This window comes from Sesamum indicum, linkage group LG2, assembly GCF_026168435.1.
Source record: "Sesamum indicum cultivar Baizhima isolate 11 linkage group LG2, ASM2616843v1, whole genome shotgun sequence".
Classification (NCBI taxonomy): Eukaryota; Viridiplantae; Streptophyta; class Magnoliopsida; order Lamiales; family Pedaliaceae; genus Sesamum; species Sesamum indicum.
In genome coordinates, this window is record NC_142658.1 from 161,721 (window position 1) to 189,455 (window position 27,735).

Sequence of the window (27,735 nt, forward strand, 5' to 3'; positions counted from 1 at the left end):
CTCTTATAAAATTCCTCAACGCTCCTCCAGTCCAGACACTCAAAACTACTCTCCTGCGCTCCGCTGCACCCCACCCTATATATAATAAGTCTTAACTTACACTATCTGATTTTGACTCTCTCTACCTTCCGCCTCCAATCCATAATCCCTCTCTCTCTTTTTCTCACAGGCAGGCACTCAACCCCAGGTATTACTTAATGATCCATACCAACTTTTTTTGGCTTTCGAAATGAGTTAATTTTGATGTATGTATTGGTAGGAGCAGTGTTAATGGAGGAGTTATTTCAGTACATGAAGACTCTCCGCTCTCAGATCAACGGTGACTCTCCTCTCTCTGTTTCAGTGAGAAATCGTGTGAAAATGTTTTAAGTTAATTTTTTTAATCATGAATGATATCTTCACTTCAACTATTGAGTATGATTCTTCTCTTAACCTTGAGTTATATTGGAAACAACAATTGTTGAGGGTAAGTAGGTGAATTAGTTTAGAAATGCGAGATTGAGATTAACTTTAACCATGCTCCGTGAACTGTAGATGTGGCGGATCAAGCAGCCAAGTTATCGGTTGAAGAGCATATGCTGTTTACCACTGTTGAGACGCTCCAAAAGGATCTCGATTTAGGTTCTGTTGGAAAATCTTTTCTGTTGTTCTGTTATGTTAATGCAAAGAGTTGCTCTTTTCGCTTAAACTACAATAATACTCCACTATCTATCATCACTTTATTTTTGCTGGACAATTACTGTTTTTTATCCTTAAGCTCAGCGAAGCACACTAGAATTTTTCTTCCTTCAGTTTCCTGTTTTTTTTATCACCAAAAACTTCTCACGTTTTGTGGGTGGTTTCAATGTGGATTTCAAGTACTCTTCTTGAACAGTAATATTCTTGATATTTTGAAATTTCAAAGCTCATCAAATCCCGGCATTTTCTTATTTCTTCTTAAATGAAGTGCAGTGAAGAATGAAACTAGGCAAGTGAAAGAGGAAACTGATCAGATGACCAAAGCTAAGGGAAAGATCTATTCACAGATTTTGCAAAACCAGAGGAAAATTGCTTCGTTGGAATCTGATTCTTCCACCCTTAGTCAGGTGCAGAGATTTTCTTCTTAGGGTATCCAACCTATTAATTTGGAAGATAAGGTTTCACTGAAGATGGTATAGACATCTGACCCCCATGCTTTAATGTATTCAGTGTGGATGAACTTGTTCCCTTCCTTTTTATTGCTGATAATTCAGTCATAACTTCACATCTTTGTTAATGATTTGTGTCACTTGACTTAGGCTCTAATTGCCCGACATTTCTTCCCTGCTTTTGAACTGGTCCTTGTTTATTCCATTTTGGATGCTTTGTTGCAAATACGGATATAATGGTGACTACATGGTTAAAAAAAATCTCTAGACATCTGAAAGTTGTGTTTACAGCTCCAACCATTCTGTGTTGGTAAGTAGTGTGCATTCTTGGTGAAGCAGTTTAACCTTGGATTATAAACGGCTCATGGCAAAAACCACATTCTTGTTCTTGATTTTAACACTTCCGTTTTCCTACATTATCACTCTTGCAAGAGATCATAAGATGATTGAAAATCAGCAAAACAATATGCATTGAGATGTCCTCCTTACTATCCAGATATCAGTACAATTGTATATCAATTGGAAAGAGAATTCCATGAAGGCGCACGCTTGGGAGGGAGGTTGGATCTTTTATCTTTTGCAACATGCAGCAAATTAGACTCATTATGGCCTTGTTTCCTCTTAACATGCAGACGTTGAAGCTTATGCAACAAGAAAAACTATGCCTGTCAGCAAAACTTGTAGATCAAAGGTAACATGTGAACCATATACCAAGAAAACTATGAAATATTATGTAATGGAATATTTGACTCCTATAACAGCACATATTATGAGAAGGTTGGTCAGGATATCAGTGCACAACTAACAGAACACCAGGTTTGAGATCTTGTTCTGTAACCATCCAGATTTTGCATGCAGTATTTGCAACAACTACTACAATAGATTTTAACCATGCAGGAGTGGATCAATGCACAGGATTTTGGCTCACGACCCAGAGAGGTTTGGTAATTTCATGAAATATCTTTTGAAACAGCATCGTAAATCTGTAAGTGATCATATGTCAGATCTGAGATGAAATTAGCACCAAAAACAATACAAATATTTGGCATGTATATAATTTTGAACGTGCAAAATGGTCTTTAAGTGTGAGATGAAGCAAGCATCAACTGCATCTATCTTTTCCAGGAAAGCTGATAAAAGATTTCCATGATAATAACATAAGGGCTTTCGCCACTGAACACTTCATTATTGAGCGAACACTTACACAGAGGAATTATACCTCTTCAATGTTTTAAGATTGTTATTTTCAAATCCAAGCAATGTAACATAAGCAGGAGACCGAGTATAAGGTCTCACCTTGCCTTCCTGCTGGTAGATTTTATAGGGTGGATCTAAGTATTCATTTGCTCGTTTTGGTCATCCTTATGCTGGATGGGTCTCCTTGTCGTCCAGTCATTTTTAGTTTTCTTTGAGTTTTAAGTCAAATTTCCATTTTGTTGGTGGTGTTTTTCATGAGAAAATGTGAAACTGGAGGGACTTCAACTATGTTTATTTTCTCTTTCACGTTTGCTTTCCCAAGAGAGATATAGTGTCAATCACCATTGACTGGCCATGCAGGTAAATGAGAAAGCAGGAGGAACAAAAGGTAACAAATTACCATATTCCCTCCATTTTCAGTACACAATAAGATGTTCTTGGTGTACCATGCCTTTTAGTGGATGTAAACAACTAAGCTATAATGAAATACTACTTTCTGAAAAATGTGAAAATCATTGCAACTAATACATTGCGAGCTGTAAGCTTCACTTTGATTTTGATTATTGACACGGAAATAAATTTCATAATGATGGGGTACATGAACTTCCCTTCTGCTAGGTGAGCTCATAAACTGGACTTCATTTTTTTTTATTTGGTAACTGGACTCCAGTTTATTTGGAAGGAAAAGTAGGTTTAGCTTTCTTTTTAGTTGACATAATGAGTTAATCCCTTTAGTGTCGCTCTAGCAGAGGGGTGTGCCTTATGGGGAAAAAAAAGTAGATATGAAAGAGAAACAGCCTGGACTGTCTCCAAGGTTTATGGAAACTTCTCTTTAATAGTTCAATTGCCAGGAACTGGGTGTCAAAGATAAAAATTGCTATTATCAGCATATGCATGCAAATTGCCTATAAAAGCATATTTCAAACTTTAACATTGTGAACAATGTTCAGAATTTTCTTTACAGATCTGTGGAAGTGTGGGTTTTGAACGCATATAGTTTCTAAATTCTCTGTGGTTGGTTCTTCTTATCCATATTATTTTAATGAGCAATCTTTTAACAACTGATGTGGGTAAGTATTATCTGCTTGCATTAATCACTCTAATTTCAAATAACAAAGCCATCGCAATTCCCAGAGTTCCCGAATGATGTAGGTCAAAGTTTGACGAAGGATTTTCAAGCTGCTCAAGCCAACTTTGGTAAGATGGAAAAGCTAAAATCAGATCTTGCTTTGAAGAATACTAAGGTTGGTTAATGCAGACAGTCAGTACTTCCTTCCGACTTCAAAACATTGGTATGGTAAACAAAATGCATATTATTAGGACACATGGTAATGATACCTAAATAATTTTTGGTACAGCAGAACTAGAGATGTAAGCCAGATAATCAGTTCTGATCCTTTGCTCCAATTGAATTTCCTCTTTCACCCTTCAGAGGCTGTGTGTGATTTATAGTTGTTATGCTCGGTCTCTTAACTAGAATCAACCGCAGAAAAGGAAGCTTCATATCTAGCTGAAGTGATCTGACTGAAAATTGCAATTGGTTGTTGATATTTCTGTTGTTACAAAAGTAACTTTTGGTATTTTCTTCATGACCCTTCGGTGTTACAGCTGAGGCAGTCTGTTGAGCTAGTGAAGACTAAAATGACTGAATTTAAGGTGGTCTCTACATTTTTTTTTCTTGTCTGCTATTTGATATGTATCTACTTGGTGGACTTTAACATGCTTTGGTTAGTATACCTTTTCAGGCATACCAAACAGACACAAATACAAAAAGACAAAAATAAAAAAGAAAAAAGGAAGGAACATAGTCTGCTGTTGCCAAAAAGTATTTTCATTATTCACTACATAAAGCAGCAAATGCCAGGAAATTCAGAGGAGATAATTAACTGTTTAGGCATCCATCTTTTAGATGGTAGAATGATTGAAACATTCCGAGTCTGATAATAGTTTTATATGTTTCTAATATATAATGATGTTGGCTCGAGTGACTGCAGTCGGAACTTAGGGACATGGATGAGAAAAGCTTGGAAGAGGACCTTCAAGCACTCTTATCAGACAAATCTGGAGAAGCTGAGTATGTGCAGTCTCTGCAACTCCAGATTACGAGAGTGAAGGTGAGCCAACGACTCTTGCTTTATGTTGTTAGTTAAGTCAAATAATACCTAGACATCTATGTTTGTACCACACTTTGGGATTATAGCAGCTGGATAATTCTTTTGATGACCTCCAAACTTGGCAAGCTGATGTTAGTGCTCAAGGAAAAAGCAATTCTCTATGTAATTCTTCTTTCCAAGTTTCAAAAACATTATTTCATCAACTTAATTTAAGATATTACTTTTTTCTTTTTTCAGGAGATCTCACACATAGTTAGGTGCTCTTGTGGTGAGGAATACAATGTTAAACTGGATAAATGAGCTTGACCATTCAGGTGGTAAAGCATAAAGGAATATCATCGATATCCTTAGGATATCTCTCTTTCAACATATTTCTATTACGTTAATGTGAAAACAAAAGATGCAGATGTGTAAAGAATGGTGCCAATAGTCAAAGTGATAAAGATGCTAGATGATTTGTTTACCACAAGTAAAGCCAAGGAAATATCATTTGTGTACCTAGCCTGGAAACCAGACGGATTTACCTTTGGGTGTATCTTTCTTCCACACCATGGAAAAAAGTGACAGGTATGCACAGTGGATGCACTTGTGTATGTAGCCTAACCCAATATACACTTCATGTAGAGTTCAGTCTATTTTATCTAAAAATATAAAAATTGAAGGTTTTGTCATATAATTATAAACTCAAGTGGTATTAATGTTTAGAACTTCCATTTAATTGTACATAAATGTCATAAGCTTCAAGAACCCAGAGCACAATAAGAACACATATATGATTTAAAGAAACACAGTTAAACTGAGAGGTCACATGATTCCAATATATCCCAAGACTTTGGAGATGTCATGAACTTCAAAGCCCTCTGCAAGAGCTATCTTTTTGCTCGCCAGGGAAACTATGTCATCCGTTTTGAAGGACTCCTCACCATGCCCAATCATGTCACTTGCATAATGAACAGAACCTCTCAGAATAACAGTCTTGTGAAGACCTCCAAGCAACTCTTCATAATCCGTATCCCCTCTTTCCCCCAGAAATACCACCATTTTGGGAAGTTCAATACTCCATCTAACTGATAAGTATCTGCATAACATGCAGAGATTAGTAAAAAGGTCACAGGCATATGATGCAAGTTTGTGTTGGTTCCTTGCACAATCACTGCACAAATGATTTCAAATTGGAAAGACAGACCTGAGAGCTTGGGATCTTGATGCAAATAATGGTATCACATTTAATCTTTTTGCAGCATGCGTATAAACTAGGTTGCACCGCAGGCCTCTCATGCGTAGCCTCTGTCTTAGTTCATCAATTTTACAAGTCTGTCACATGTGTATTGAGTTACACTTTAGTTTGCCAATTTTATTGGGAAAAATATATGAAAATCAAGTGTTCCTTTTTGAGGTTCCATTTGTCTATATTTTAATCAAGTATCAAAGGATTAAAATCATACCTTGGCTCCTGGTTTAATGCTATATGAGTAGCACCGTGAGCTACATTGACTTAGTTGCATATCATCATTCTCAGGACCACTTTCTATCTGTGCAAGCCTCATTACCATGGATTTAATATTTTCGCCTGGCCAACGGTAACCAATGTGGGATTCATGGTCTTCATCTACTTCAAAATCCCTCCAGGGATAGTACATTTCGCTTCCGCTGCTACAAACCAGTGCATCAAAGTGTTCTAGGTTTACCTGGTAATTTGTCAGCATATCCTTCGTCTCTGTCAGACTCAAACCTGTCAATAATACAAAACCTATCTGGTTAGACTTGGATCCTCCAACCTGCATAACATTCTTGATAATCAAAGGTAATGCCTCAGTGGGACTTCCATTGCTGTTATAACTGTCTGCAGCTACTACATACAGCCATTGCCTTCTCCCTGGAAAATAAATATCGATGGTTTTTCCTTTAGAAGTCGCCTTTTGCAATAGAACATCAATGACTTTCTGCTCACTGCTAGTTATATCAAGTTCACCATTCGCCTTTACATCTACATCGATGGAAAACTTTAACGAAAGGTCTTCAATGCCACGGAGTGATTCACTTAGTGGCTCCTCAGGAGTTGACACAACGGAAAGATGATTGGTTGAGTAGTGATTTCTGCACTGCTCGACATGCGAGAGGTAGTTACTGCAGTGCTCTGTCCATGAAAACTTATGGATATTTTTCAGGCCAACTTTCCGACACTCATGCCAGAGGTTTTTGTCAGCAACAAGCTTCAGAAGAGCATCTGATATGGCTTTCTGGTCATGCGGGTCAACAAGCAGACCATTATTGAGTGCCTGGTCAATCAATAATATCTATTAGATCAGACAACTGACTCAGAGTTACCCGTCTATGAAAATAGAACTTTGTATATTTTACTTGACATTGACTAGGATCTGAAATCTGTCAGAAAGCAAGCTCTACGGATAACCCCACCCATAAACTTGGATATCTTACTATTAAGTTCAATGCTTTTACGTCTACACAGAGAAAGGCTAAACAAAAATTACCTTCAGTATATCCACAGGTCCGCCATTTCTGGTGGCAACAATGGGTAATCCATAAGCTGCAGCCTGCAGAAAACACGTCCTTCAACAAAGTGAAGATAGTTCTAAAATTTAACTGGAATCTGGTATCAAGTTAGCCTGTTGAAATTTTGAAGCAGCTAGCTGTAACTGACCTCAATGAGAGTGAGACCAAATGGTTCTACTAGGGCTGGATTGATGAAAACTCCCTTCACGAAAGATCCACCAACAACAATGTCACTGTTAGCATTATTACCAATTTAAAGAAGAGAAAAAAATCAAATGTTCCCATGTAAAAGATGATATTTAACTAATTTGTAGATATTTTTCTGGACAAATCCATAAATGGGCATGATATGTTGTTCTGGTGGACATTGACTATGGGCCACACGAATCAGATACTTTATGTTACCAAGAATACTAATTTTACAGCTCTCGAAACTGATCTATCATCAAACTGATGTTTCACCTTAGTTTTGGCTGCTAGACGATATATTTCAGGAACTTCTGGTTGCTTGTGATGCTTTGGATACGCCACCTGACCATACAAGTCATACTTGTCAATGAGCTTGAGTACAGTGGTAAGAACAGATGAACTGCTGTTGGACATATCTTCAATGCTGTCTCTGTTACCAAGTATCAGCGTCTGCAGTGACAATTGGCACTTGTATAACTTATTATTTCTTCAGATTTAGAGTTCAAGAATGCATCGGTGAAATTGCAGTTGCAGTTGTGTGAGGTTACCAAATTTGCCAGTTCACGAAGGGGTGGGCATTCTCCAAAAGCCTTCAGTAAAGTGGTGATATTTTTCTTTGGATCTGGACGAGATAATGCTAGTATCATGGGCTTGTGAGGATTTGTGAAGAAACGCATAATCTGCAAGTTGGGAATAATTTGTCAAAATCTTAAGAGGTATCATCTGCATGCATTTCTGGTGTTGACTTGGTTTACAGTTTTCGTACTCCTTTTGTGCTTGTACCATATTAACATGTTTAACATTAATCAGCATTCATTGATTAACATGTTTTGGAAAAGCACCTAACCTCGGACCATATCGGAGGTATAGGTCGCTTGTGGATCTTGTCGTTACCAATTAATGATTTGAGATCTCCATCGCTGTCTAATGATTCTTGTGCTAACACACTGCTGAAGTCCATGCCTGGTGGTATAACCTAGTTCCACAAAATCACCACTTATTAACTATTGTTTCTTCACACGCAGAAAAAATATGAACATCAATTGCATAAAAGGCTCCCCAAATTGCCAAATTAGGAATACATGTGATTGATAGAGAAACTTGAACCAATGTCGTCCAACTGAATAAGATATTTAGATTTCTTTCTGGATTGCAGTTATTACTCTTTACCTCCATGCTTTTCTAGAGTAGTGATGCGTATAAGAGCCTATGTCCTCAGCAGATCAGATAGGCAGATGCCAGTTTCAGTCCTTGTATCAGGCTTTCTTGAATTTGAACCTCCTACTGAACCAGCTATTGCAACGATAATACAGCCTAAATCTTTTTATGTATGAGTAGTTGAATGCAATTCTTGAAAATCGACATAAATAGAATTCATCATGATAAGTGTTTATATAATTTTGCAGTGCAATTATGAGGTCTGGACTTTTATGTTTCAACTGTAGTCATTTCTATAATGTTTTTTAAGAAGTCAACTTCAAACTTAAGTATATAACAAGTAAATTATTATAGCAAAGAAAAGGATACACATACCACCATTCTCGGCATGTATCTTCCAAGGCAGCTTACTCCTCGCCGTCTCCTAATCCTAAGTTTCCTTTCCAACTGGATGTCAAATCCATCATACAGACCCCACTGCTCTTCAATCTCTTGCCTCGTGCTTGTTACTACCACCTCAGCAGAATCCAACCCCAACTCCTCCGCTTCAATTCTCCTCGTTATCTTGTATGTGGTGTTGATATCCTCCCTAGAAAGCGTACCCTGTTTAAGTAACTGCTCCAATTTGTTCCTGCCCAAGGAGTGCCCAGTAAACACCATTGGCACATTTAGGACACCAGATAAGCGTGCCGCCACTTCCCCCGCATCTGCGTAGTGGCCATGAATGACATAAGGCCATGCTGGTTTTCCACCATTGACTTGATCTCCTAGAGCTTTTGCCATGTTGATAATGTGGCTGAGAGCTCCATCAACATATTCCGGTATGTAAGCCCAGAGTGACTCTTTGGGGATGTACCTGTTGCATATTCAGCAGCAAGTTTACTATCTTGTTGAACTTTAAGTCTTCTTGACTCGAAATAAAATAGACTGGATTCTCATAGTTTAGCTTGAGGGAAATTATATATATATGTGTGTGTGTGTGTAAATTTAATTTGTTTGTTACTTTTCAGGAGGCCCGCACGGGATTCGAATAATGTAGGCACCACAGCTGCCGAATCCATCAGATGGGCATGAAAGCATCTCAATTGGTTCTCCGTAGGTGGAGTCCACCTCCGGGGATGTGATTTGTCGCGTCAGAAGATCGACTCTGTGCACACCATCCATGTTTGCTAGAGCTCGAGCCAATTCGACTACGTACTTTACCTGATAACATTTATCCAAAGTACACAAAAATAGTGGTTTATTGATCGCAGGAAGAAGAAAATGATTGGAGTTTGTGGTATCGAATGAATGGATGCAGGCAGGTCGATTGTCAGACTACCTGACCACCTGTATCAGAGTCTCGTCCAAGTTCCATGTTTTCTCCTCGCACCAACCCATGAAGACTACATTACATAATAAACAATTAAACATAAACCACTCCATTAATTGTTGTGATGTCAGGCAAATCGAAATACTAGTATGATTCAATTTCATACTATGAACCCGTATGATACCAATGCAAACATCCAGCTATCCTGGTATCTATTTTTACATCTTACCTTCAATTTATTTCCATTTCAACTGCTGCTATGTAAAAAAGAATGACACCTCGAATACCTGATCAAAACAACATAAAGTTGCCGAGATTTGTCATCTGACCAAATCTGAGTTTGGGAATTTATCCTTGAGATGTCTGTAACTGAGTCGGTTCGATTAGACTCCTCTTTCTCCTTCTCTTCTTCCGAGAGCTCAGAAAGATCTGCTGCAGCATCACTACGACTCTTCTCTCGCTCAAGCCTCTGGTTTACTAGCTTTTGAGTGGCATCCCAAGCTATCTGCCAGTAGAATTTATAACATTAAAACTTGTGAAGTAAATCTGTTTGCTTATCAAAGCGTTTAAGTAGTCAGGCAACTGTAAATCCATAGCTGACACTTTTGTCTTAGGGAGTTGGGAGTAAATCATAGGTTCAGTCAAGTAGCTAAAGTGTTGGAGCTATTGCTTAGCAATATGCTTGTATTCCACTAGGTGGGAATCTAAATGCAATCCCTTCCCCAGTGAAAGTGGAATTCACGGTCCAAAAACAACATCACAAGCTTAAGAATGTAAACATGTATGCAGCATGTGTCTGCTTACATGTGCTACATGCAAACTCATATTATAATGGGAAGGGAGGAGAAGAAAAGGCTGACCTGCTTCTTTTTGCGGGCAAGATGCCAAATGCGCCAGCACATATTCTCAAGCCTGTTATTTCTTTGACGAGAACTCCTTGTGGCTATGACCTGCCCATCCATTCAACCTTACAAGTTATTTTAGCAGGTTGTTTAACAAAGTAGAACACTGTATCAACATATATTAAGGAAGTATGGTTAAATTAATTTCATTACTGCTACAGTGGTAATCGAATGCGTTCATTGATTATTGTGATCATTAGCCAGCAAACAAAGCAGAATTTATTTTCTGATAAAAAGTCCTTGTATCTGCTTCTGGTTATTTGTGAAATGATCCATGATGGGTGCGACAAGTGATGAATGCTATATTCTTTATATGCATGCTGCGAAGTGGCCGTTGAGGAGAATGTTCTGATACACTTCAAATAAGTGGACGGTGGAATTAAAGGCAAAAGATAGGTGGCCAGGGAGGATGAAAGCAGGCTACCTACGTATGTACCTTAATCCATGTTCTGTGTAGGTCTGCCTCATCAAAGCTATTCACAACTTCTTCAACAAAGTACTTGGTAGGACTGAATATCTTTTCTTCCTTTTGTTTCTGGATTCCCAACTTCTCCAACTTCAACCTCTCATCAACAAGTTTCTTTTTTATGCTGTTTCTCAGGCTATAGCGCTTGCCTCTTTCTGAATCATCACTGCAGCTTTCTGCCTCTCTTGTCCCATTTCTTGACGTGCCAACGTCCAATATAGCCTCCAAATACCCGTTCAGCCATTCATTCTCTCTCATATTGACAGGATTATTGTTTTGGGGATCAAGGGTGGTTCTTGAGAGTTGCCGCAGTTGGATTTATGATGGCCAAAGAACTCAACTTCAGTATTTATTGATTTTCTCGGATACAAGGATAGCCAGAATCAGATGCAAAAAATCTTTTACTTCACTTGAAAATTTGGGTGCTTTTGGTCCTCCACTTAGTGCAGTGCATGGTAATATAAGCATATTACCCAAATATCCACATCCCTACATCTATAAATAATTAGTATATCTGGTCTCGTGAATCATTCGGGTATTTACTTAGGCTTTAGAAAACTGATTTCAGCCCAAAGCTAAAGAACAATTGAGGTGCATTTTGAGAGAGTTGGCAATAAGACACATTATTGAGAATGATGGATCATGGATTCTTGTTCAAAAGCCAATAATACGTCGAGAATGGCTGATACACAAAAAGTAGATGCAGATACATACATTATGGCCGTGTAAATTTACAAGGGCATCTAGCTAGTAAGAATTAGGATCATATGGTGAGGCCTCAACCATGCATGCAACACCCATATCTACATACCTTTAGTATTACGCATATCTCAACTTTTAATTAGATTCAATCGTTTCATCTCAATATGCCTATTCTGGAAACGATAAAGAACACAAGTGCAGCTTCTTTCAGTATATTATGATGTTCTAACATATGGTTGCAGCATCAGATGCCCAACAGGGTAGGGCATTAGTTTACTAGGATTCTCAAGACAATTTCTGCATTTTGGCGAAAGGATTTAAGAAAGAGCGGAAAAAGCAACTTGAAAAGAAAGACCAGCAATAAAGTGGAAGAGGAGTAAGCATCAAAGAACAAAGTTGGTGGGCATATGCACTCTCTTTATTACCATTCAATTCTTTCTTTCATCTCCCCTCAACGCGCTTATATCGTCACACGCTAAATATTTATTCGTGGCTGCACCACTAGAAATTAGTCTTATTTCTTTGAGATGACGACTCCGTCATGCAAAATCATCATTCTGCAACTTCAACAACATTAATAATCCATGCTTACCTTCTCTTCCATGTGGCTCTATGAAATTTACATCTAAATATTTATTTTCACCAGCTTTATCTCTCTCTGTTTTTTAAGATGATCACTCAGATGAATATAAAAATATTTCAGAATGTTCTCAGAAACCCACATGGCGCAAGACTATTTTTACCGATGGCGGACTATAGCACACAAGGTGGCAGGCAACCAGTACAACACAGGAAGGCAAGAGTTTTGAATGGGGAAAGTACAGCAGCTGCAATAAGAGACCTCATTATTTAAGTACAACCAAGGAAAAACCAACCAATGCAGACAGATAATTTTCCATGAGAAACCGTATGATAAAGTTCAGTCCAAGAACATTAATTCTTTTTTTAGTTTTACGAGGGCCTAGCTAACTCAAAAAAGTTAGGAAAATATTTAGTCTGTACAAGATATAAGTGCGTTAACCACTAGAAGTCGAACACAAAAAGAACAGCGGGAGAGAAAGACAACACAGGTAAGCATCAGAAAAGTCGATAATTATACAACTAAAAATTAGCTTTTCCCAACACTATATTCTCTCGGAAGATTAAGAAATCACCTCTGATCAACATTATTCTACAATGACCTTAAAAAAATATAACTTCTGTTGTAACAATGTTTTTGGAATTCACCACCAAATACCATTAGAATGTCAAACAACATAATCTAGAGTAGATGATATACATTTAAAAGAAAAGAATTTTGCATAAGACTCCTAAAAATTAAAGGCAGTAGGTCATTCACTTCTTCCTCCTGAACAAACTTACAGCACCAGTCTTCAGCTAAACAAATTTGTAGCATGACAAATCTTTTGCTAAAAACAAAAACTGAAAAGCCATTGGATGGTGCCAGTGAATCAGCAGCATTGCTTAGAACCTCCAAACATACCCCATTAGACCTGAGGAATAAGAAAGTAAATGTAAACATTTCAGTAATACATATAAAGCTCCTAATTTTTAGGCCAAGTCCTGAAATTATGATTCATCTATTTGGAATATATAAAAAGAAAAGGAGCGTTGATATTTCTTCAATTAATTGTCAATAGACTGTGACATGAACTTAGAAACAGTTATTTACCCAATTCATCATTGAAGAGTAGAGATACGGGAAAAAAAGCACCAAATAGAGCAAAAACTCACCTTCAATTCTATCTCTTGGTCTTGTCAAGAACTTCGATGAATCTCTTTTGTACACCATATTGTTCAACAAGATGTCTTGCAAGATCATCAATGACACCGCCTTGGACCAAAACTTCAAGACCCTTTTTACCTTTTTGCATTTAAAATTGCATATATCAATTAAATAAGAATAAAAATGATATCATACTCAAGTAAGAGCACATGATCTCAGAGAGTATATCATGAAGGAAGAGAATGTCAACATCACCTATAATGGAAAAGGACAAGAAATCTCCATAAACATTTTCACGACAATTCACATTACAAGAAATCAGTGCAAGAGCATATTGACTGTGAAAGAAGTAGAAAAATTAGGAGTCATGAATCAACAAATGTTTCCACGTACGACACACCACACTAAGATGCCAAATCCAAATATAAGCATAAACACACGTCTACAGCATATATCACACAACATGCTGGTAACATACAACTGAAGTAAAATCTTAAGCATTTAGATAGACTTACGACTAATATCATTGCAAATCAAATGAGCAGATGATTATTTTGATAGAAAGATGTGCAAAAATGTCCCGACCTTAATTTTGCCAAGACCAATCCCACCAAAAAAGAAAAAAACAAGTATGAAAACTGAAGAGTGATCATTTTTTTCCCAACAACACACACACACAGCCATCACACCTGCAGAGCGCATACCCTGAGGGAGAGAGAGAGGGAGAAAGAAAGTTTTACGAAGTTAAAGTAAGCTGAGTCGTCTAAAGTCATACCAGGGAGTTCCGATACTGTTGTACTACAAGCAAACTTCTTCTGCAACTCTGAAGCCAATATCTCTGCATCTATCAAAAAGGACTCTAGACCAGAAAGTTTTGTGACTTTCTTGTTCCCTTGCCTTCGTTCGGTCACTATTTGAAGTGGCTTAAGAGCACCTTTCCGAACAACAGAATCACTTCCTCTTGTCACTACGTGATGAGCTTGCATTCGATTGATAAAGGTTTGACCTATATCTTTTTTATGAATTTCAGTTGGATACATTGCACCCTTTTTAATAGCACCCTTAAACAAAGCATCGCATAAAGTTGCATCCAGAACCACGATGGACTTATCTGTTTGTTTCACTAGCTTCTCTTTTTCAATGTATCCAAACACAATCTGAGAAGCTTCTGAAGCACTATACAGTTTCCCTGTGTCTGCTCCAATGGCAGCAAATATAGGATTGACGTGTGTAGTTGGCTTATAAATCTCCACAACGTCAAGTAATTTATGCAACTGTCCTTCATTGGCATTGTTCTTTGTGGATTCCTCATTTTTCTCAACTTTCTTCTTCTCTGGCTTGAAAGATGTGTAGTCCAGGTGATTACGGTTAACTGAGGATAGTGTCACCTCTTTTTTATGCTTATCCTCTTTAACTGAAATCTGGCATGACACAATATTCAGCAATCGAATCCACACACATGAGAATAGTAACATAAGAATAGCAACAACTGATTGTAGAACCAAATTGTAACATCATAACCCTTATAAAAGAGAGCTTAAAAGGCAAAAACAAATGGTTCACGAGCTGATTCACAAACTAAGCTATGACTATTTAGGCCATCAAAATTAAGAGACTCAAGACTTGAGCTTTTTTCGAGGTGATCCATGGTTTGGTGGACAAAATTGGAACTGGCAATTTTTAGTCGATGAAGAAAGCAAATTCAAAACTCACCAGTCCACTAGCAGATTTAGACTGTAGCCACTTGGATAGCTTCTTATAAGATGACTTCTTTATGTCTAGTGTAATACCCGAAGGTCTGCAAGGTAATACATGACTAGACCTGTAACAGCACAAACAACCAGGGCAGTTATGAATGATAGTACATCAGACATTTAATAGGCAGCACATACAAACACAAAGAACCTAAGGAGCACCTGGGAACAATACATGAGAACTATATAGAAAGACAGAAAGAACAAGATAACGAAACATACTTTTGACCTGACTTCACCTTTCTACATAGGCCTATATTTATAGCTCTATCCCATGGCAGCATTTGGTCATTACATATTATCCTTTACTAATATTTCAACAAAATGTCTCATTGAACAGATCAACTAACTTACAGCTATCATACTATTCTATGTGGACATGATCAAGCAAACACTCATTTCAACTGTATAAATCTTTCCTTCTGCAATTTGAGTCCAAATAGTTAAACCTATGGCATTGCTGCATTTACTTCAAGTAAGTAAAAATGCAAGAGTCCATTGTGCTATTATATTGGCATCAATATACTAGTAATTTATACTGTCAGTAAAAATATTGAAGTCATTACCTAACAAATAGAGAATAATAAGCAGCACATAATTTAATTGGACTAAATGAGTAATTTAACTGACTTATACATTCAAGTAATGCATTGTAACCTCAGGCAAGAACCAAGACAGGTTCAGTTTCTGGTTACCATAATATACTTCCTGGCATGGGAAGATCTTTATCTTTGACCGTTGTATGCAAGGCTTGCAAAAGGCACTTGTCCAATAGAGCATCTGCATCCTCAACAGACAATAAATGCTGGCCGTCCACATTAGATTCAATGCCAGCTGCATCTTCCACAACTTGCAAATCCACCATGGCTGTGGTTATTTGTTCACTAACTTCGGTTGTCACACCGGTGTCTTCTGCGGAAGCAGAATCAAGAATAGAGGGAGTGCCATCAGCAGCACTAGAATCTCCGATATGTTCATTGCTAATGGCATTCGTCTGACCAGCTGAGGAATCATCTTGACATGAATCGGAAACTTGGCTAGCAGAACACAAAGCAGGGTCCTCAAATACAACATCTTCCAAGAATCCAGCATTTGGGACATGACAATTTTCAGCTGATTCCCTGGAAAACAAATTACAGGATACAAACATAAATAAGAGAAATGATTGTCAAGGGAGTCCATATCTGGTATTCTTCTAATAAAAAACAGATTGCTCAGATGAAATCCCTGCTGCTTTTACCAAAGCGTATCAAGGTAGTAATGACTTATCCTTAATGCCTTTCCACGCAAACCAGCCTTCAATGCTTCTGTGCTACTCATGGTGGTAGAGCCTACCTGAGTAAAGAAATTACATCCCATTTCCGGTTAGAAGTTTTAACAGTTCAAGCCAACTTAATCTAGCAACAATCATATCTTGTATAGCTTACAGCTATTGGAGCTGGATTGCCAGGAACTTTGACGGCCCAAGGCTCCCCAGCTGAAAATGATGGAAGGCCTTCAGCAGGAATTTGGATTCCAGGAAACATCAAATCAGCCCCACCAAGAACAAATCGAGAAACTTCACCCCCTTTCAACGTAAAAGCAGGCAAAAGATCGGGAACCTTCCACAAAGCGTAAACTGGCATCAAATAGGATGGGGAAATCAGCAGTCTGTCAGGAGAAGCCCTAAAAAACATAGTAGAGTACAAGCAAACACAAGTACAGCAGTTTTATGTATTAGCAATTAGAACAGAAAATTGAAGCATCTTAGAGCAAACAGAAGAAAATACTTTTCAGAGAATAAACAGGATTTAGTTGCTATAAACAAGTAATCTTTCATGGTTTTAGTTTAAACACTCGAGAAATGCAACATTATAAAGATACCATGAGATTGTCTTAAATGGAGAACCCCTATTATTTAACCACTTTCATATTGAAACGACTTTGTGTAGGTTACAACTACTTTGAAGCTTTCTTTATCTAGAGGAAGCTACGTTGGTTGCACACACTAAAAGTTAACCAAACAAGGACCACATGCACCCAATGTGTAGAAAGTATCTAAGATGAGAACACTACATCCTATTTGGCGGTAGACTACACAAAACTTCCATTTAAGGAAGTGGCATTGGCATTCTCCAATGTCACTACTATTTTACTCTACTCCCCTCCATCAGTTCAGTAGCAAGGAGTTTTAATCCGGATGCCCTGATTTCAGATGCCAGAGACAGTTGACTCGGAGGGTTAGTCTCGCCTGTTTATGATGAGTCACCAAATCCATCCAACTATAAAAAGAAATTTTTGATGCGAGCAGAATATCAATTCTCCCATCTAATAGGGTTTATTAGGTGGTTCCTAGTACATTGCTCAGGCTCAGAACAATTTGTTGCTATGTTTAAAATACATGCACTGAAACAATTAGCAATAATGTTTGAATATTGAATAAATAGGACACACGAAATAAAAAAAAAATTCACATACAGTTAACAGCTGGAGCAAAAACTTTCATGCACTAATAAAAATACAACATATTCCGTATATAACAAGAGCTTACAGTACCTGTAGGGAATATTTCTGAGCCTCGTCCATCGCCATCATAAAACATGGGGCAGTCCCCTTCCAGACCATATACAAGAACTCGGTTTGGATACTTTGACACAGTTATTTCTACCTAAATAATTTTAGATTACGTCAAAACTAGACAGGAGCAGCTTGCACATAAAAATATAGACAAAACCGAAAAATTTGTTTTGTGACCTATCAACTTCTGGTTTCCCATCCAAAGTACTCAACTTATGACCTTCACTAATAGCATGCAACTAACCCAAAGCTAGATGTGCAACTAATACGTTGAATGGGCACCATCAGAGAGATTCAAGGTAAATGCTAGTTAAACATTCAAAATCTACTTCCGATTCGAAACCATGAGCAAGGAGGTATTATATGGCAAAAAAGTTTTACTTTATACGGTAAGAAGCAAGCTTTGCACAGAAACATGTATCCTTAAAATTCATTCTTCACAATAGAAACAAGTTCTTCAGAATCGTCAAACATTCAGCATATCATCAGCTCTAACTCAAACATTCACTGACATGTGCAGTAATCAGAATAGACGTGTAAGAGAAAGAAGTTTCTTTTTTTTTTTGGGGGGGGGGGGGAGGGGGGGGGGAGAGGAACTCCAGACCATCCGTGTGCTAGTGATATTGTCGATTTTATCGAACACGCGGTAAGAAGCTAAAGAAATGAAAGCAGATAAGAAAAGGTTTTACAATTATAATGCATAGACCTTGGGAGGAAGTAGAAGATCGATATGAGCGTCAGAAGCATTGCGAAAGCGGTCCCTGATTGCACGTTTCAGTTTCTTGCGATCTGCTCCGGAGAGGCGCTGTTGTGATTTGGCCTCCACTGCCTTCTTGAACATTTTTGTATTGGAAGGCTTTGTTGATTGAGGAAGGTTGTAGATTGCAGTAAATAGTGATTGAGTGAGGACTGAGGAGGGAGCTTAAAGAATAAAGGGACTGCGACTGCGAGTAGATTATACCTACTGATGATTGATTGCTATTGTTGAAAAGTAATGAAGAAGAGAGTGTGAGCATAAGGCGGTGGAAAAGCTCTTGGAGTGCCCTTTATATGAATTTCTTGCAGTGGGGGTGGGGGTTGGAGGTGGGGGTGGACAATATAGGGGTAAAACCGTAAAGGGAAAGAACTCAAGAAAAATGCGAAGTAATAAAAAGAGTCGTTATGTAGAAATTATATTTAATGTTATATGCCCTTTTTTTTAATTATTTTTTGTCCTTTTTTAAAAATAGTAAAGATGTGGTTTGGAATATCTTTTGTCACACCCTCCTCTCCTTCGAGTTCCCCGACATCCAATATTTGTTTGAGGGATTATAGTATTACAGTAGAGGAGCAGGTACCATTCACAATACATCATCTGGCCCTGGCAAGTTTATTACACGGATACCCACACACACACTTGTTTTCAGATGTGTCGCAATTGACTGAATAGAGTCCAGGGAATTTTAGGCATTCTGTGCACACTTGAATCCCTTGGGTGGCACAGCTACTGGGGTATGAATACGTGCAATTTTTTGCATCAACCACCAACCCGCCAAATCTTCCATCATCATCTGCACATAATCATCATTTTGTTAACACATACGCTCATTATAATCAATCAATCACTGATTTTACATATAAACTACATATAGGTATTGTTAAGTGATTACCAGATGGAATGAGAAATACCACCACCACCACAAACAAGAATTTTGCGCAAAGCTTCATCATTTTGCAACTCTGTTGCTTTCCTTGCAACATCATAACTAATTTCCTTGAATTTATATACACATGCACAAACACAATGTTTAACATATCCCCGTAATTATGTTATCAGATATTTCAGCAATCTGATTCCCAATATATAGTTGGTCAAAATTTCACACGCTACTCAACTCCTTTTAATTCTTCAAATTCAATTCTATTGAGAATGAAATCCACCACTCTGGTCTTGCAAATAAACAAGATTTTAAGGCAAGAAATCAATATCGAATTATACAATCACAGATATTGGTAAGAAGAACAATGCTACTCAAGAAAATAATTAAAAGCTACAAGATTCATAAGGACAGGATGATTACAGTAATGCTACAGCAGAGTAGTAGGTAAAACCAGGAAGACCTCTTGGAACAAAATTTCCGGGAATCCTCGCATCTATTAACATTTGGTATCATATCTACGAACGACCTTATAAGAGCTAAGAATCCAAAACCTACACATACAAGAAAAATAACAATTCCCTTGTTCTCCAGATGTAACTGGTTCCTCCGCACCTTTTCCACCTCCAACCTGCCGTAAGCAGACAGCAAACTCAGCATAAACAATGTAAGTGGAAAGCTGTAGATAAAACAAGAAGGGTACCCACCACCACCATAATTAAGACACTAGGACTTGAAGAAGTAACTGAAACATAATGCTTCACTACTGAAATTATTTTTCATATAATTGATTTCGGCCATATTAATGAAGTGCAGAGGTCCAGTAAAAAATTTAAATGACGGAGCAAATACACACCAAAGCAATTTTGCACAAACCAACTTAACTACTTGGTCTCAGTTACGATCAGAATAGCTTTCTCTGAAACATCTCAAACTTTATTTCATTCGACATGAAGGGTAGACTGGCAGGAAAGTTGAAGAAATCCAAGTTCAATAATGTTTCCAGGAGAAGTCAGATCAGAATGGAGTTATCGAAAAAGTTACAGTGTGTAGATCTTTTCCTAATCATAAGGAAAATTAAGGGAATAAAAAAACATGTTTTTAATCAATTAATTGGAATGAAGGAAAGAGAGATAAGTAAATGATAGAAGAATGAGAATAAAGAAGAAAGGTGACAGAATGCTGCACATTACTTAGGAGGAGCCATAACACAAGGTGTCTCTTCTTCTATGGGCAAAACAAAATACATATTCATCTAACCATCAAAGAAAGAAAAACTGGAAATTGGAATGCAAAAGACTAGGCTACACCTACATTCTTTTCCTTTTAAATACCTTTATTAAAATATTATTTAAATTTAGATGCATTACAAGAGGGTGTCAATGTACGAGCATACAGCTGAAAAAAAACTTGAGTCAATATGTTCATAACTCAGTGCATGACTTTTCTTCGCAAATTTCTGAAACTTAAAACAACACAATCCGCTTGAAATTTCAATAGCAAACTAAGGAGATTATGCAAGATTTAATGATGTGCTCCATCCACTCACACAGTCAATAGAGCATTTTACAAACTATTACTAGCATATATATATACTCAGAATCGGGATATCCATATCAAGGTTTTTCAACTTCTTTATTGAATTCTAGTCTTTCTGAAGGAATTAATCAACTATGTTTCAAGCCAATTGCATGGTTATGTTGCGAAGTTCTTTTCTTTGTTTAATGTGGATCCATTTTATGCAGTTTTAGTTATTAAGGTGTCTAGTGTTGTTAATGTGTCAATAGTTTAGGAAGTCACACAACAGATGTTCGCAATATTGTTAATCATATATTTGTTCTCCTTATGCGTGGCCAAGAAGAATGCTCTTTTACCATGACCAGACTCGGACAAACAAATAATAAGAAAACAAAAGACTTTGCACCAAGCAAATTCAGCAACAAAGGTAATTTAAATGTGAAGTGAGATTCACATGTAAAATAATTAAGGGTACCTGAGAAGGGTATTTTCTTTGAGTATATTTTCCAGCTGCATGGAAACAAGAGATTTCCAAGACAAAAGATCACCAATCTCCTTAATCTGCAAGGGCGTTTAAGAGTTAGAAGATTATGATAAATGAAAGCATCAACAGATCAATACAAAAGATATACAAACCATGTCCTCCTTGCTGTCTGAGAAACTCCGGATATCAGACATGATCTTCTCTAGAAGGACGCCTTTATCTCCAACTTCCTTATCAAATTCTTTGAAGATGTCACTGTATCTGGAATTCAATTCCTCCAGGTATCGCTCGAGAACTCCTAAATTCAAATCCAAGGATCTAACTTTTTTAAGGAGAATCTTAAGAACACTATCCCCCGGCATCCTATTAACCGGCTGATGTCTGATTTCTTCAACTGGGTCAGGCACATCAATATTTAACCTTCCACGTTTCACATCAGAGGTTCCAGTTGTAGTATCAGGCTCTTCAACTAGAGCTTCAAAAGCATCACCTTCACTAGCCATGTGCTGGCTCAGACCAGTCTTCTTCTCGTCCAATGGTTCTCCAGATACTGGTAGCTTATCTTGAACTGAAACCAGGTCCTCAAGCATTTTCTCAACAGCATCAACACCATACACTTCCAGGACACTCAATGTACAGTAGAACTCTGAACCATGATGACTTAGAAGATTCAGTTTAAGATATCTCACCCATTTTGGCTCGGGAAGAACAAACCTTTGGGCATGCTTCAAATTTGCAGCAGTAAAATTCCCAAGTTTGACCCAAGAATCAGTAGGATAAACAGGACTGCCTAATAACACAAAATCTTTCAAATTAGATGAATGATGCTCAAAATTTGCTATTTCAATAGTATCCACCAAGGTTTCTTCAGAAAGTTCTATTACAACAAACTTCTCTTCAGTGGAGCAAGGATTCCGGAGGTACTTGTCTTTATCTCTGTTCAAGATATTAGAAGCACCCTTGGCTTCCTTATTGTAAGACAAGACCTTTGCTCCTTTAGAAGCAGATGCGTAATTGTACTCCGCCCCACCAGGCTCCAATCTGTGAATGATGCTTCCAGCCTGACCAGATAGATACCTACTTTGAGAACTAAATGCTTTATTCTTGAATTCATCAAGACCCAGAGGTACGCCACGGGAGGGTCTGTAGACTTTAGGCTTTTGCTTTTCCATATTTGCAGGTACGTTTCTCTTTATGGTAGCTTCCTCAGCAGCAGACTCAGAGTTTGCTCTTGCCAACCTAACATGTGGTTCACTGTTACTAAAATCAGGTTCCTGAACACTTACAGAAGCATAAGCACAAGAATCACTGGAGACAATTTCCTCTGATGGATGTCTGTCCACAGGTAATATGGAATTCGCACCCCTTTCAATTGCTTCTATATCTTCATCCCATCTTGTTGAATTAACAGAATATTGTTCAGGCTTCGCTACATCCATCAAGAAGACAGGCAAAGTTCATTTAGTGAGCAGAACATCAAGCAAGGAACTGGTAATTTGAACAAATGGGAGCTTTTAATTTCACATGATGATCAATTTTCACCAAAGCCAACAATTGAAGAGTTAGAAACCACATGCCAACTCAGAAATTGTAGCTACTACACAAAAGAAATCATCATACACCAGATATCACCAATATTTACTCACTAGAACAACAACCAGCCACACACATAAAACACACCGAAGAGGGATGGGCAGAAGCAGAGCATAGACAATAATCAATCTTATAACATGAATTATGCCTGAATCCCAAGCATCAAATGGAGTTATGAGCAATACCTAAAAGGAGCTGACCACAAGAGGAATACTATTTTGTGCACCTGACATGTTTGATGACAAACCAGGATTGCTTGATAAAGAAGGCTTATCGAAAATTGATGGTAAGCTAAATGGAAATTTACATGGCAGACTGACCTTTATGAAAATCCCCGTGGCCGATCCATGTATTTAAGAAGAAGACAAGGCCCCAGAGAATAACAACAACTGAAACAGAGACCTTATACAAGCGATTTCTTCCACAAATCGACTCCTCCAAAGCTCTCCTCTGTAGAAGAGCTCTACGTGATCTCTGCATTGCACATAAATCCACCTTGCTACGGGTAACAGAACAGTTGATTTGAGAGGAAACAGAAGAAATATCCGAAGCTGAAAAATCAAGGAGTCATATTATTGCATTGCGGCCAGAATATCTCTTGGCATTTATAGAAGTAAGTCAATAAAAATATATATTAGATAATCATCAAATAAGCAGAAAAATATTTTAGATACAAAGCTTCCCCAAGGATCACAAGAAATAGGATCGGGTGCTTCTTTGATGCTGCCTAATAAAAACTAAAGACTGAAAAGAGAAACTGTATTCTGAAAAATTACTAGGTGATTCTCTGAATAAATAAATTAGATGGACAACATCTGAAAGAGAAAACTTGCTAGTGCTGAGAGCCTTTAATTTGAAAAAGAATATGAAAGAGAAGTAAAATGGAGAAATATCACAATAAAGCCACCATATCAAATCATATGGAGAAAAGAAGAATAACATGACCTAGGGTGCTGAAACAAATAAAAACAAAGAATGATAGACAGGTCATTGAGAAGCCGAAACATGATATAAACTTTAGCCTAGATATCACTGCCAAGTTGCAAGTTTTTCAAGATTGCAGGTCTATTTGCAGTTGAACTTCTTACATCCAACAAAATGATTATTGGCATGAAGCAAACGAACAACCTTTTAACATCAAGCATCAAAAACTAAAATAAGGCAGATAACATTAAAGAATAAGATCAAGGACCACCTCCAGTTCTTATTGCAACAAACGATAGAAGCATCCCAAAACACTCACCTTTTAACAAAACTTCACTTTATATATTTCTTCTCTTCTACATGAAAGCTACACGAATTGTATATATTGTACTGTTTATAGAACATAACTATTGCATCAGGCATCACATTACAATTTGCAACGAATAAGTGCCATTTTCATTTCCCTAAGATCCAAGACTCACAGTCCAAGTGCATACCCCGTGAATCCATACTACAAAACGACCCAAATAAGTGCAGTTAGAGCCCAATTTTCTGTACACCATACACTCAAATATATAGCATGTACGCATTTTCTTCGCCATATAAATGCCAAGAAAAGCAACTTCATATTAATTGGGGGACCAAAAAAGATTAATAAATCAAATTTAAAAACGAGAAAAAAGCTTTTTCCAGGTACTACGACAGAGTAAATGAAAGAACAAAATTATTTACTATTGATATAATAAAAGTAAATTCAAGAAAGCTGAACAACAAAGACTTTCTGCTGCTGTAGGTTTTCTCAAGTCAATATGATTGCTCCAAACAAGAACGTTATACAATAAATAAAATCAACTCAACTTGGAAGGATCAATCACTACAGTGTTGAGCATGCTACTCTTCCTCTAATTTTCTAGAATGGGGGCAATTCAAGTAAATCACCATCCAATAATTAAACTATGCGCTACAGGCACCATCACACAAACTTCTCCATGTTTAAAAAATTCCTGTTTGTTATGGAAAACACCAGAGGACAGTACACAGTGAATAAGAACAAGGCTGGTTTTACCACACAGTGAATTTTTAGCTTGCCCAATGCATTTTCCAGCCCCTCCTGCACATTTCATAAGTTCAATAATTGCTATAAGGCTGATGAAGGCATACGGCAGTCCTCAGAAGTGCTTTACCATAACCAGAAAAGATAATGATATCAGTACATCTGTTTCACCTTATCAATGTCTATTTTGTATGTAGTGACATGGGGATATTTCAGACTCAGCTGCCTGATTTCAGGGGACAACACTACCTGTCAAAATTTCAAATCATGAATAGATCACAAACAAGTTTGAGTTAAGAACCAGATTGTACTGTGATGGAAGTAAGAAGTTTTAATAACTTACAGGGACTACACCAATCAAAATTTCTACCTTTTCCAGGAAATTAGCAGCGAGTAAGGAAGCCCAAGAACCGGTACTCCAGAAATAAAACTAATAATATTTTTGAAGGGCACTCTGGAGTTACAAGTCATACCCGAAAAAAAAGTTTCACCAATCAACTCAGAAGAATAATTCGACCCAACACTTGTTAATTACTGCTAGAATTTTCTTTGGTTTACAGATCTCTCGAACAACTTTCTCCCAAGTGGATACTTTTGGGTGCAAAAAACTTTGAAGCATCACTTCTATAATTTTGGATGCTCCAACTATTCTTTGTTGTTTGTATAGCCTTAGTACTAGCTCATCTAGAAACTCTCTACCATCTTGCGGTGGATCAACCTTCTCCTTTAAAGTTTTCAAGAATATTTTGCATGTAACTGAGTCAGGATTGCAGCCTAGATCTAACATGCTATTTATAAGATCAATAGCATGGGAAATCCTATTCTGTCTGCACAGAGCATTAATAAGTATATTGAAGGTGATTGCGTCAGGTCTGGAGTTGGACGCTTTACATAGCATCTCATTAAATAAGTCCAAACCCTGTTCTATTGACCCAGCATTGCACAGACCATGGATCATGGAACTATAAGCTACAGTGTCAGGTGTCAATCCTTTAGCCAGCACATGCTTCCATATCATCAGAGCATCTTTCAACTTCCCATCCTTACACAAGCCATGAATAAGTACGCTGTAACAAACCTCATTATCCTTGCAATCCTTCTCAGCCATCTCTTTCCATAAAAGAATTGCCTTATCACTCTTTCCCACCTGAAAGAAACCCCTGATCAGGGAGCTGTAAGTGAAAGCATTTGCCTTGTAGCCTACATTAATCATCTGAAAAAGAAACTCTTCAGCTTCATAAGGCTTTCCTTCTCGACATAAACCATCTATAAGAGCACTATAAACAACTGTATTGGGCTTGCATCCCTTCTCTATCATCTTGCCCCACAATTTTAATGCATCTTCAGATTTTCCTTCTCTAAACAATCCACTAATAAGCGCTGAATAACTGTACTCATTTGCTCTATAGCCCCTTTCCTCCATTGCCATTAACACATGCAAACCATCAACAGCTCTTCCCTGCTTAACCAGCCCACTTATAATGGTTCCATAAGTAACATCATTTGGAATAAGTTTATTTGACAACATCCGGGATAAAAGACTCACTGCCTTGTCCAGCTTTCCTTTGAGACACAACCCATGTATGAGTGTGTTGTAAGTAACCTCATTTGGAGTGCAGCCCTTCAACCTCATATTGTCGAGTAGCTTTGCAGCTCTGGCTAAGTCCCCCTTCTTGCAAAGCCCATTAATCAACACATTAAATGTTGCTGGAGTTGGAGAACACCCTTCTATTTGCATCTCATCCAACAAAGCCACAGCATCTTCAGTCCTATTGTCTTTACACAGGCCATCCATCAATGTGCAATAAGTGAATACATCAGGGTCACACTTTAGAATAGGCATGTCCCTGAATAAGTCTACAGCCCTACTCACCCATCCGGACTTGCATAGCGCTTTGATCAATAAATTAAATGTCAAGACGTTTGGGGAAATATTCTTCTTCTTCTTGACAACATAATCATAGAACTCCAAAGCATGACGGTACAAACCTTGTTGAATAATCACATTAAGGACAGAGTTAAAAGATTTAACAGTTTGTTTACACTGAAACTCATCTACCATTCTATCAAATAACTCAATAGCTTTACGAGGCAAATTCGCTTTCCCACAAGCTCTGAAGATTAATATGAAATTCTTTTCAAGAAAAGCTCTTTTATCACGCTTCATCTGTTCAAGGACCATCTCCAAGGACCTGAAATCGCCATATTTTGCATGGTGTTCAATAAGAGAGTAGAATGTGGAATCACCCCGTCTGTAAGAGCCCAACTTCCTGGAATCTCTGAATATTGTATCAGACATTGGAGGACCCTCAAAATTAGAGCGCGATTCTTGAGAACAGGTACCATCCCTATGCCGAAGCTGGGGCTCAGGACTTTCATTCAAATGCTGAGCAGTAGGAGAGGGCTTTGCAGAGAAGAGTTGACAGTGAGACTTACTAGGTATAAAGAAGAGCCTGAGAGTTGAGCACTTTCCCTTAGATGTGGAGATGGGCATTCCTCTAATTACGGGTTTCACCGACAAAAACCGAGCTCTCGCGGAATCTACTCCAGAACCACATTTTTTTGTAGCAGAAATTCAATTAGGTTTAGATTGGATGGTTTGGAGAGAAAGGACCGAAAACGCACTGTGGGGAAGAAACAACCATGTTTTGAGGTGGGAAAGTGACGTGGCTTGGTCCTAATCATCCCAAAACCTGAAATCGTATAGGGCCGTTTTCGAGAGCATCACGCTACCAGAGCCCAAAATCGCCCACTTCGTTAAGAGTACTCACAGTAAGAATTAGTTAGCAACCGTGCGAAGGTATACGA

The 27,735-nt window shown here is 37.8% G+C and overlaps 5 protein-coding genes and 1 long non-coding RNA gene across 21 annotated transcripts; 2 read left to right on the top strand and 4 right to left on the bottom strand.

Annotated features, from left to right (window-relative positions):
- The first annotated feature begins 36 nt into the window (after positions 1 to 36).
- LOC105174747 (tropomyosin) lies at positions 37 to 4,901 on the top strand. 8 transcript variants are annotated; one of them, XM_011096937.3, is made up of 12 exons: positions 51 to 187; positions 260 to 319; positions 535 to 621; positions 952 to 1,085; positions 1,760 to 1,818; positions 1,889 to 1,943; positions 2,025 to 2,066; positions 2,685 to 2,712; positions 3,459 to 3,568; positions 3,933 to 3,980; positions 4,319 to 4,438; positions 4,676 to 4,901. In XM_011096937.3, the coding sequence occupies exons 2-12, from the start codon at positions 271 to 273 to the stop codon at positions 4,736 to 4,738; spliced, it is 795 nt and encodes a 264-aa protein (XP_011095239.1). In that variant the 5' UTR covers positions 51 to 187; positions 260 to 270; the 3' UTR covers positions 4,739 to 4,901. The 8 variants fall into 8 exon arrangements, with proteins under 8 accessions (XP_088731772.1, XP_088731769.1, XP_020547544.1 ...); XM_020691886.2 differs by lacking the exon at positions 3,933 to 3,980; XM_020691887.2 differs by lacking the exon at positions 3,933 to 3,980 and having other exon boundaries at positions 52 to 187; positions 3,477 to 3,568.
- Positions 4,902 to 5,111: 210 nt separating this feature from the next.
- Positions 5,112 to 11,455, bottom strand: ATSPS4F (Sucrose-phosphate synthase family protein). Of its 3 annotated transcripts, none has more exons than XM_011096926.3 (14): positions 10,950 to 11,436; positions 10,472 to 10,561; positions 9,899 to 10,116; positions 9,621 to 9,684; positions 9,303 to 9,502; positions 8,675 to 9,155; positions 7,989 to 8,117; positions 7,690 to 7,821; positions 7,415 to 7,591; positions 7,101 to 7,154; positions 6,931 to 6,993; positions 5,884 to 6,717; positions 5,625 to 5,752; positions 5,112 to 5,516 (listed from the first exon to the last, which is right to left on the bottom strand). In XM_011096926.3, the coding sequence occupies exons 1-14, from the start codon at positions 11,235 to 11,237 to the stop codon at positions 5,243 to 5,245; spliced, it is 3,132 nt and encodes a 1,043-aa protein (XP_011095228.1). In that variant the 5' UTR covers positions 11,238 to 11,436; the 3' UTR covers positions 5,112 to 5,242. The 3 variants fall into 3 exon arrangements, with proteins under 3 accessions (XP_011095228.1, XP_020547539.1, XP_020547538.1); XM_020691880.2 differs by having other exon boundaries at positions 10,938 to 11,065; XM_020691879.2 differs by lacking the exon at positions 7,989 to 8,117 and having other exon boundaries at positions 10,950 to 11,455.
- On the top strand, positions 7,044 to 9,832 carry LOC110011570 (uncharacterized). Its single transcript, XR_002286593.2, has 3 exons — positions 7,044 to 7,526; positions 7,635 to 7,857; positions 9,310 to 9,832. It is a non-coding gene; the product is annotated as an uncharacterized LOC110011570 (long non-coding RNA).
- Positions 11,456 to 12,774: 1,319 nt separating the features above from the next.
- LOC105174789 (eukaryotic translation initiation factor SUI1 family protein) lies at positions 12,775 to 18,773 on the bottom strand. Of its 2 annotated transcripts, XM_088875592.1 has the most exons (9): positions 18,424 to 18,773; positions 17,697 to 17,808; positions 16,589 to 16,779; positions 16,402 to 16,496; positions 15,857 to 16,282; positions 15,121 to 15,229; positions 14,183 to 14,828; positions 13,416 to 13,545; positions 12,775 to 13,174 (listed from the first exon to the last, which is right to left on the bottom strand). In XM_088875592.1, the coding sequence occupies exons 1-8, from the start codon at positions 18,556 to 18,558 to the stop codon at positions 13,424 to 13,426; spliced, it is 1,836 nt and encodes a 611-aa protein (XP_088731718.1). In that variant the 5' UTR covers positions 18,559 to 18,773; the 3' UTR covers positions 12,775 to 13,174; positions 13,416 to 13,423. The 2 variants fall into 2 exon arrangements, with proteins under 2 accessions (XP_088731718.1, XP_088731719.1); XM_088875593.1 differs by lacking the exon at positions 18,424 to 18,773 and having other exon boundaries at positions 16,589 to 16,826; positions 17,697 to 17,814.
- A 933-nt stretch (positions 18,774 to 19,706) lies between these two features.
- On the bottom strand, positions 19,707 to 25,233 carry LOC105174805 (SUN domain-containing protein 4). Of its 4 annotated transcripts, XM_020691769.2 has the most exons (6): positions 25,099 to 25,176; positions 24,940 to 24,984; positions 23,270 to 23,500; positions 21,509 to 22,785; positions 21,348 to 21,433; positions 19,707 to 19,985 (listed from the first exon to the last, which is right to left on the bottom strand). In XM_020691769.2, the coding sequence occupies exons 3-6, from the start codon at positions 23,427 to 23,429 to the stop codon at positions 19,757 to 19,759; spliced, it is 1,752 nt and encodes a 583-aa protein (XP_020547428.1). In that variant the 5' UTR covers positions 23,430 to 23,500; positions 24,940 to 24,984; positions 25,099 to 25,176; the 3' UTR covers positions 19,707 to 19,756. The 4 variants fall into 4 exon arrangements, with proteins under 4 accessions (XP_020547428.1, XP_088731715.1, XP_011095309.2 ...); XM_088875589.1 differs by lacking the exon at positions 24,940 to 24,984 and having other exon boundaries at positions 25,099 to 25,233; XM_011097007.3 differs by lacking the exon at positions 25,099 to 25,176 and having other exon boundaries at positions 24,940 to 25,088.
- LOC105174796 (uncharacterized) lies at positions 24,121 to 27,714 on the bottom strand. Of its 3 annotated transcripts, XM_088875580.1 has the most exons (4): positions 25,298 to 27,714; positions 25,099 to 25,176; positions 24,940 to 24,984; positions 24,121 to 24,384 (listed from the first exon to the last, which is right to left on the bottom strand). In XM_088875580.1, exon 1 carries the CDS (start codon positions 27,419 to 27,421, stop codon positions 25,427 to 25,429), a length of 1,995 nt encoding a protein of 664 aa, XP_088731706.1. In that variant the 5' UTR covers positions 27,422 to 27,714; the 3' UTR covers positions 24,121 to 24,384; positions 24,940 to 24,984; positions 25,099 to 25,176; positions 25,298 to 25,426. The 3 variants fall into 3 exon arrangements, with proteins under 3 accessions (XP_088731706.1, XP_088731695.1, XP_088731701.1); XM_088875569.1 differs by having other exon boundaries at positions 24,121 to 24,984; XM_088875575.1 differs by having other exon boundaries at positions 24,121 to 24,984; positions 25,271 to 27,714.
- Between the last annotated feature and the right edge of the window lie 21 nt (positions 27,715 to 27,735).